This window comes from Myotis nattereri (assembly GCF_964212035.1).
Source record: "Myotis nattereri genome assembly, chromosome: 5".
Classification (NCBI taxonomy): domain Eukaryota; kingdom Metazoa; phylum Chordata; class Mammalia; order Chiroptera; family Vespertilionidae; genus Myotis; species Myotis nattereri.
The window spans coordinates 31,920,672-31,929,815 of record NC_138080.1 but is presented as its reverse complement, the minus strand read 5'-3'; the positions used below and the strand labels follow the sequence as shown (position 1 = coordinate 31,929,815).

The 9,144-nt window shown below is 56.2% G+C and overlaps 1 protein-coding gene across 2 annotated transcripts; it reads right to left on the bottom strand.

Moving 5' to 3' along the window:
• Positions 1 to 123: 123 nt before the first annotated feature.
• On the bottom strand, positions 124 to 8,500 carry FAM174C (family with sequence similarity 174 member C). 2 transcript variants are annotated; one of them, XR_013996040.1, is made up of 4 exons: positions 8,205 to 8,487; positions 6,757 to 6,873; positions 5,793 to 5,974; positions 124 to 497 (listed from the first exon to the last, which is right to left on the bottom strand). XR_013996040.1 is itself a non-coding variant. In XM_081091973.1 (3 exons), coding segments are annotated over exons 1-3 (399 nt in total). In that variant the 5' UTR covers positions 8,486 to 8,500; the 3' UTR covers positions 5,605 to 5,973. The 2 variants fall into 2 exon arrangements, 1 of the variants encoding a protein (XP_080948099.1); XM_081091973.1 differs by lacking the exon at positions 124 to 497 and having other exon boundaries at positions 5,605 to 5,974; positions 8,205 to 8,500.
• Positions 8,501 to 9,144: the final 644 nt, after the last annotated feature.

The window sequence follows — 9,144 nt, the reverse complement described above, 5'->3', positions numbered from 1 at the left end:
GCAGGAGGAACAGAGATGGCTCACCCCCATCTTTCAAACCCAAATCCTAAACCAGGCTGAGCCCACTCCACCTCTCCAGTCACCTGGTGGAGGCTTTTTAAAAATATTTTTTTTTATTGATTTCAGAGAGGAAGGGAGATATATTTTTTATTGATTTCAGAGAGAGAGAAACATCGATGAGAATCATTGATTGGCTACCTCCTGCACGCCCCGCTACTGGGGATTGAGCCTGCAACTCAGTACCCAGGCATGTGCCCTTGACCAGAATCGAACCTGGGACCCTTCAGTCCGCAGGCCAACGCTCTATCCACTGAGCCAAACCAGCCAGGGCACCTGGTGGAGACTTTTGCATTCGGGCTAACCAAAGTCCACTGCTGCCCCCCTGGGAGCCCACAGGACAGTCACACCTCTTTGGACCCCCGTTTTTTCATCCAGAAAATGGAACAGGAGTCCATACCTTGGCATCTTCAGCAGATAAGTCGACAAGCAGGAGACGTCTGACAAGGGAAGAATGGGAAAGGCTGGCGATGGAGCCTGCAACTGATATTTGTGCCCTTGACTAGAATCGAACCCGTGACCCATCAGTCCACAGGGCGACGCTCTATCTACTGAGCAAAACTGTAGGGAATAGTTCTGTCTTTATGCATGCCACGGCTTCACCAGACTGAGCTTGTGGAGTTATGCTGTCACCAAGTGCTGAATGTTAAATACCAGTGGTGCTCAGCCAGGTTTTGCTTCTCTGGTTTGTTTCCCTCACCCAGGCCTGCTGCAGGGTCCAGAGCCAAGAGCTCTTGAGCTGGAAGGTCCCCATCTAGATGGCTGAAGGTCCTCCCAGGGACCATAAGAGGCAAGAGGTGGGCAAACTAACCTTCGAATAAGACCCATCCCAGCCACACACCTCCACTGTGTTGTCCCCTAAGCTTTTCTCTGCCAGGCCACACTTCCCAGCCTTTGCTTGGCTGCACCTGGAGTATCTATCCTTCTCTCATTGAAATTCTGTTCTTCCTTCAAAGCTCGTCTGACCCTGGGCCTCCACCTCCCACAGGATAAGATTTTCAGCCCTCTGTCCTCTAGGGGAACTCAGCTCATTCTGTTCTGTCTTGTGGGTCCTGTCCTCTGACCTGACTGCAGATGTCCACCCCAGGGCTGGCCCAATGACTCTGAGGAGGAAAGAACCTGCCTATTAGTGGTGGTTGGGGCAAGCCCAGGAGGCCCAGAACCTGTCTACCAGTGGTGCCCTGGGCCTTCAGACAAACTCTCTGGACATCCCTGGAGCAAGGGCTCACCCCAACTGGCTGGCTGGCTGGTTCTTTGGGAAACAGAGGGGCAGCCACTTCCTAAGCAGAGACCTAGTATCCTAAGCAGAGACCTAGTAGCTGGCCCAAGCAGAAAGTGCTGCATGTACCCAGAGTGCCAGCATGCCTGGCCCAGCCCAGCGTCCTGTCTGGCAGAGGGGTCCTTTCCAGAAGTCTCCTCGGCCGTTGGAGAATCCTCCTACTTTATAGGACCTCACAGATGGGGTGGGGCTGTCAAACCCAGCAGCACTGGACCTGCACAGGGGATCGGGCAGGACACCACTGGCAGAGGGGACCTACTCCAAAAAGGCCAGCGTTGGGTCAGCTCATTTGCACGCAGGGGCCACTTCTGTGAAAGCCACCTCTGCGAGAGCCACCACTGCCTCCTCAGAGCAGATCTGAGTTGAAGCTTTGTTTTCCTTCTGTTCTTGTCTCTCTCAAGGTCAGAGCTGGAGCACAGATAGGAACAAAGACATGTGTCCCCCATTCAATCTCTCTGCACCTGGAGGGGCCCAGGGAGGGGAGGGCTGGGCAGCTCTGAGGCCTGGCCCCAGGCAAGGCAAGGGTGGAGGTACAGGAACAGCCCCCGGATCAGCTGGAACCAGCTATGGGCACCCAAGAGGCCCTGTCCCCTCCCAGGGTTGGGGGCTGTCCCAGTCTCCATCCTCAACAGCCAAGGAGATCAGCTGGGATCAGGGGTCATTCTGCTGTAAGCTTCCTCTGAAGTCAAGAGTTGGACTTCAGGCTCAGTGTAGGGACAAAGTTTAAGTTTTGGGTTTAATGCTCAGTCAGGGTCAAGGTCATCCAGGGTTCTCTGTCAGCCCCAGAACAGGGTCTTCGATGAGGGTCTATCCTCATCCAACTGAGTCTGCATTCTTGGGCTCCAGGGTATGGCTCAGACTCAGAAAGGATCTTGTCCCAGCCAGATCAGACCTGGCACCTAGCCTGCTCAGCACCCACTGCTCATTGACCCCTTACCCATCACTCACCACCCACTTACCCCAGTCCAGCACCCACTGAGCCTTCACCCACCACCCAGTACCTATTACCCATCATCTGCCATCTGGTCCACTGGACAAGTCCCCAGGGTGGGGATCAGTGTCCAGCATCCCTCAGCCTTCAAAGGCCACAGCACTATGAAGAAGGCTAAAAATACACAGAAAAATTCTCATTATAGAATAAATTAGACCAAATCTGCAGCCTGCTCTGGCTCCAGTGGTTTTCAGATGCCCCAGCTCAATCAGGTAGATTTCTGGCAGAGAAGAATGGTGGCTTCAGAAGGCAGGAAGCTCCACTGACCCTGGTGAGAGCAGGGCAAGGGCTTCTGCACCAGCCTAGCCCACCCTTGGGATGAAGAATTCCCCCAGGCTGTGGGGGTGTGGCTTCTGTCATTGAAAATAAAAATGTATCCAATTCTTTTGCTGATAAATTAGACTTCCCACCCTCGTGTCCAGCCAGGCCCTTGAAATCTCAGCCAGGACCTAAGATTCGGGCAACTGCCAAGGCCAGCGACTGAACAGGCCCCACACCCCTGCTAGTTCCCTCCTTCCTTCCCACCCTCCCAGCCCTAGGCCTGAACAGAGACACATCCTCCATGGTGATAACCCGCCAGTCTGGGGCTAGACTTTTCTTGAGGGTAGAAACGTTCCAGATCTTCACTGTCCCCCAGCTCCCCATGGCTACTGGGCACATGGAATGTGGCCAGTATGGCGAGGAACGGGGCTTTTAATTTCTTTGACTGTAAACAGCCACATATGGCTACTGTGCTAAGTAGCACAGGTCTGGGTGCACCTGCACAGCCACACCTGCCCAGAACTAGGACATCATGGGGTGGAGGGAAGCTCATACTCCTCCAGGGAGTGTGAGGGGCACTGAGCCACCAGAGAGGATGGGGAATCAGAACTGGGATGCTGGGAACCCCAGGAGGGCACAGCTACCTCACCTGATGACCCTAGGTGAGAGCAATGCGGCCCTGATGGATGCTGGGGCCATGTCCCAGGGAACCCACATTAGAGCCAGCAGAAGAACCACCATCTCCTGCGCTGGCCGATGTGGCTCAGTTGGTTGGGTGTCGTCCCATGTACGATTGCTGGTTTAATTCCCAGCCAGGGCTCAGGTTTTACGTTCTGACCTGGCATACTGAAGGCAACTGATAGTTGTTTCTCTCTCTCCCCCTTCCTCTCTAAAAACCAATAAAAACATATATATACACACACATAAAGAACCCCCAGTTCCTGGAAGACAACATGACTACCACCCACCACTGGTCTGAGGCAGCCAGCCACAAGCTGCTGCTTTAATGAGCCAGAGGCTTCCAGCGTCCAGCTCCCACCTGTCCCCATTCCCAAGATAGAGAAGCCACACAGTGGTCACCTAAGAGTAGGAAACCCTAACCTGCCCACAGCAGAGGGGACAGATTTTCTGCATGTCCAGTGGGCATGTGGAGGGGGATAGAAGTGGTGGGAGGGCCACAAGGGTGCTGGGCTATGGGTTGTGCACACTGATCTGGCACAGGCCCTGGCTCTGTTGCAGGCAGTATGTGTGCATGTGTGTCCTGTGTCTATCCCTTATGTGTGATAGTCTGTGTCATGTGCTGTATGTGTCCTGTGTCTGTGAGAGGTGTGTGCTGGAAGCCCCTCCCGTCCTCATGTGCATACACAGGGGCCCTCAAAGTGCCAGGATCCAGGCCTTTCATCTTGTGCTGACAGGCCCCTCTCCCGGCTTTTAGCCACTGAGAACTTCCTGCTAATATTGCATTAACCTTGGAGGGGGCTGCCAATTACTCCACACTAATGCAGGGGGATGCAGTGAGGCTGACAGGCGCTGACAGGCACAGGGGCCTGGAAGCAAGGGGCACCCTTCCCCGCCTCACTGGGTGGGCAGGAGGCAGCCGGGCTGGAGGGTGTGCAGTGTGTTCTTGGCTCCAGATGGCAGATGCAGGGTCTCTCCTGACCTCATTAGAGTAATTAATGTGCCTTTTGAAGCTCAAGAATCGCTCAGAGCTGTGGGAGAGGGACACAGATCAGAGGGTGGGGGGACCCGCACAGTGTCTGTGCACCTGTTAAAAGCATGTCCCAGTGGGTCAGACAGGGAGAGAGATAGAGAGCAGAGAGATAGAAGGAAACAGAGGGAGACCAAGTGAAAGGCTGTGTAGATGAAGAGACACAAATAAGGAGGCAGGCAGGGGTTCAGAGGTGGAGAAGGCAGAGATGCAGAGACCACTGACAGACATGTGTGGAGAGGGGTGGAGGCAGATAGGGAGGGAACAGCCAGAGCCCGAGAGGCAGAGGGTGTGATGTCTGGGTCCTCCAGGGGACTCTGGCCTCACTTCCTCAAACTTCCCTGGAGGATCTGCTGGTGCCTCAGTGCAGGACCCTCCCAAAGAATGGTGGGGAAGTAGGGCAGGGAGCAGTCCAGGAGGGAAGACTTCCTGGAGGTGGCAACTGACACTGGAGGGGGAAGTGGAAGTGTGAGCAGAGTAAGGGACAGACCCAGGGGGCAGGCTTGGCCCATCCCACAGTGAACTCAGGAAGAGGCGTGAGAAACAGGGCCCCCAACTGGACCTATTTCCCAATCTGTACAACTGGCTGAGCCCAGGCCACACCTGGGCCAAGCAGGCAGCAGGGCAGAGGCTGGGCAGCACAAGGCTACCACCTAGTGGCTGCTCCTCCTAATGACGTGGCCATGGTAGCTCTGGCCAGGGGTCTGGGGTGAGACCTCAGGTAGTGGGGCTGCCACAGGCCAGCCCCTCCCCTCGGAATCTCCAAAATCAAATTTACAGGGGAAAAGGGTGACAGAACTGGACCCTACCCAGACATAGTGCCTTGAAGAGAAAAAAAAGCCCAAAAAAGAACCCATCAAACCCCTCACAGGGAATGAGGTCAGGTGCTAGGGTAGGTTCATCAATGATTCCACAGGAGGCTGACAGGGGAGGGGCATGATGGGCACAGGAAACTCCAGCCCCAACGGTTCTAGTGGTGTGAATGGGGTGAGGTGAGGGTCCCAGAAAATATGGCCTTAAGGGGTCCCAGGCTGAAGGCAGCACAGAAGAGGAAGGCCCTATACAAGGCCTTTGATGGATGATTAAGAGCTCTAGGCCCCGAGGCAATGACTGGCAGGTCCTCCCATTTTTCTTGTCTACCTCATGGAATACCTCCCTGGGCCCTCTGGACAGCTGGGGACAGGTCATAGAAGCTCAGCATAATCACAGATAAGAAAAACCAGGCCTGGATGAAGCCCTGTTCTGCCATCCACCCTGCCTGTGAGCCAGGATGCCAGGTCTGGCCCAATGTGGAGTTGGGTGCCAGCTACAGAACCACTGCTGCCTTTATTGTCCCCAGCCCAGTGGGGAAGGCACTCCCACACAGGACCCTCAGCCCACCTGCCTGCCAGGCCTCAGCTGTGTTCCCACAGGGAGGGTCAGCAGCACAAGTCACAGTCCAACCAGAGGGTCTCAGAATCCTAGATGGGGATGCCGGGGGCCCCTCTGGTTTGCACCTGGCATCCTGGGTGGTCCTGTGGCAGTTGAGGGCTGAGGTGGCTTCAGGCAGGCTAGGCAGGTCCCACTCGAGCTCTCAGGCCAGCAGGAGAATCGGAGGGTATGTAGGCACTGGGAGTGGACCAAGTCTCTTGTCCTTCCCCCAGGGCTGTTGGGAACACCGCCTTCCTGACCTGAACATCTGAAAGATGAGGGGGAGGAGTGAGAGGTGTGAAGCGATGGGCCTATCCTGATCCACTTCCCCCAACTGTGCCTGAAGCTCACCCTCCAAGTGACTGGGAGCCCTCTCACCTGTCCAGCCCCTGCCCCCAGGACCATTGGGGTCCATCTGCCCAGCTTGCCAGGCCCTGCTCAACTTCGCACCTTGGGGGAAGGAGGAAGGGAGAAGAGATCCCCTAGCTAGGGGAGGTGGAGGAGACCAGAGGGGCTACCACATCATAGCAATGCGTTACCTGGCAGGCTTAGAAAGCTACAACCGCCCCTTAGACTCTTGGACTCTGTACCTATGCCCCCAACAAGCGAGGCTGAACAGCCATCACTCCCTGCTGAGGCCCAATCCCAGTTCTGCGCCCAGAAGCGCGGTTCGGTTTGATCCGGCCCTGGGTCCTTAGTCCTGCCCTCCTTCCTTCCTACCATTCCCTTTGCCTGCTATGATCTTCCTGGGGCTGGAGGCATGGAGAGACCACCCAACCCATCCCCTCTGCAGCACCCTGCAGTTAATTCTCTATCTCTGACATTGATCTTGATCTTCAGGGTTGGGCCCAGAGCACTGACCCAAGACTGCAGCCCCTTCCCATCAGCAAGAAATGGGAAACTGAGGCTGGGAGGGGCGCATGTCTTGCCCAAGGCTACACAGCCTGGTGGCATATGGATGACCTCAAGAATCAGTGGTCTTGCCAATTCTCCAGCCCTGCTCTACCCGCCCACCCAGAGCTTCTGGAGATGGGGGAAGGACTTCAATACCATCTCAGATTCCTGGTCTCAAAGACGGTTTCCTCATCACTGTCCAGCGAGGCCATGTCAGCGGGGTCCTCAGTGTTAGCCAGGAGGCCATAGCTCCTCCGCTGTGGTTTCTTCAACCTGCAAGCAGTTCCAGGCAGATCAGTGGTTGTCTCAGGTCACCTCCAGTGGCAGCTGATACCCCATCCTGCTTCCTGTCTTCCCCATTATCCTTTGTTGTCTCTGCTCTCCGCCTCCTCTGCCCGACCCTCAAAGCTTTGCTGTGAAGCTTCCTGGTCTAATTGTGTTTCTTTGGCCTCATAACAGTCATGGTGGTTAGTTGCTCTTATGTCAATAATGGCAAGTGGATATCTCCTTTGGCAGACTCCCTCCCCGGCTGTGCTGTTATCCTCCTCTACTGATGAGAAAACCGAGTCTCGCCGAAACCGGTTTGGCTCAGTGGATAGAGCGTCGGCCTGCGGACTGAAAGGTCCCAGGTTCGATTCCGGTCAAGGGCATGTACCTGGGTTGCGGGCACATCCCCAGTAGGGGATGTGCAGGAGGCAGCTGATCGATGTTTCTCTCTCATCGATGTTTCTAACTCTCTATCCCTCTCCCTTCTTCTCTGTAAAAAATCAATAAAATATATTAAAAAAAAAAAAAGAAAGAAAACCGAGTCTCAGAGGGGTGAGGGAGTACCAGAGACACTGAACTGAGGGCTATCTGTCTCAGGCCAAAGACCCGGCTCACGACCACTACCAGGGCACCAGGGAAATGAAGGGAGTCTTCTGAAGCGGATGCAAGATCAAGTACGTAGAGAGAACAAGAGCACTGTGCACCCACAGGAGTGCCGGTAGGGGACAAAAAGGGCCCCTTTAAAGCGTCTGAACATGTTCAGCTCTGTGTGACAAAAGCCCTCTGGAGGTCAACCACAGACAGGAAGTAAACAGGGAAGCCAGGGGATTGAACCAGAACTTCGCAGGGCATGTGAACCATGGGAAGGAAGAGGAGTCCTCAACTCTCTAGGAAGAACATCAGTGGAACCAAAAAACTGATCGCAGCCAGCCCCAAATGCTGAAAGAGTCGGAGAAGGAAGGCGCGGTTCGGTTCGGTTCAGTCAGGCCCTGCCTGGCAGGTCCTCCTCTCCATTTCTAGGGTGGGGCACGTCGTGGATCACAGACCCAAGTTGGGCTGGGGAGTGTCGCCTGGCACGGGCTACAGAGCAGAAGCATAAACCGGGAGCATGCCCTCCCCGACCCGCACTGTCCAGCCTGGGTTGCTGTGTTCGAGAAACCCGCTCCTGCGCCCCTGCATTACCAAGCACCACGGTATCACTTGACTGCCTATCACCCTCGATCCGGAAGATGCGCTGTTCACGCCCACTCCGGAGGGGCGGGGCGCTCGCCCTTGACACGTGAGGCACAAGGCGCGAGCTCATTGGCACGCCAGGGGCCGGCATGCGCCTGACATACCTACAGGCCCGGATGAGGAAGTAGAGCACTGCCAGGCTGAGGAAGCCAGAAAGCACGTAGAAGGAGCGCAGCAGCACCGGGCCTGACGAGTCCAGTGGCCGGTGACGCGTGCTGTTGTGATGTGCGCCTGGCTGGCTCCCGTTCGTCACGGCCTGCGGTGGCGAGAGCGTAGTCTGTGTGAGGCGTGGCGACGAGGAAGCGGCCCCCTGGGTTCCGAAGAACAGCACTGACAGCAGCAACGTAGGCAGGAGCGACCGCGGCGGCAGCACGTACAGCCCCATGGTCCTGCGGAAGTGGTGGCTGCACCCCGCCCCTGCAAGCCCTCGTCACTCACCGGGCAAGGGGCGGTGCCAACCAATGGCCCGCAGGGGCGGAGCTCGGCGCTGGCGGAGCGCCCCGCCCCTTAGGCGCTAACCCCGCCTCCTCTAGCTGTCCCAGTGCTCTCCACCGGCCGGCTGTTCACTCACCTAGAGCTTGGCTGGCACCCTTTGCCTGAGACTCAGTTCCTTCTGGCCCAGAGCACAATGGCTACAACCAACCGGAATGCCCAGTTCAGGGGACAAGTCAGAAAAGCTGGGTGACCAGAGTGGGCTACAGGCCACAAGGGAGCCAACACCCTCACAAGAAGGTTCCCAATTGCATAGCGGAGTCAGACTAGGGCAAGGCCATGCCAACTTCAGCACAGTACCCTTGGGGCTCTGGGGGCTCTTGCTGTTCTGGTCCCCAGCCCGGCTCTCCAACTTCAGGATAGGCCCTCCTGAAGGGTAGGACTGCCTGCTCTAGTCTGGGCATCCTGTCCTCAATGAAGGGCATCTCAGCCATCCTGACCACACTGAATTGACCCCCAATGCTGCCACCACCCTCCCCACCCTGTTATGAGTTCAGCGCACAAACCCAAGGCCTCAGAATCAGGGCCCAACCCCAACTCTCTGCACCCCAA

Bases quoted from the DNA above. Each gene is read 5' to 3' on its own strand.
- FAM174C (XM_081091973.1), bottom strand. From the start codon at position 8,485: ATGGGGCTGTACGTGCTGCCGCCGCGGTCGCTCCTGCCTACGTTGCTG. The intron at 6,874-8,204 runs GTATGTCAGGCG...AACTGCTTGCAG, and splicing joins TTCCTCATCCGGGCCTGTAG to GTTGAAGAAACCACAGCGGA.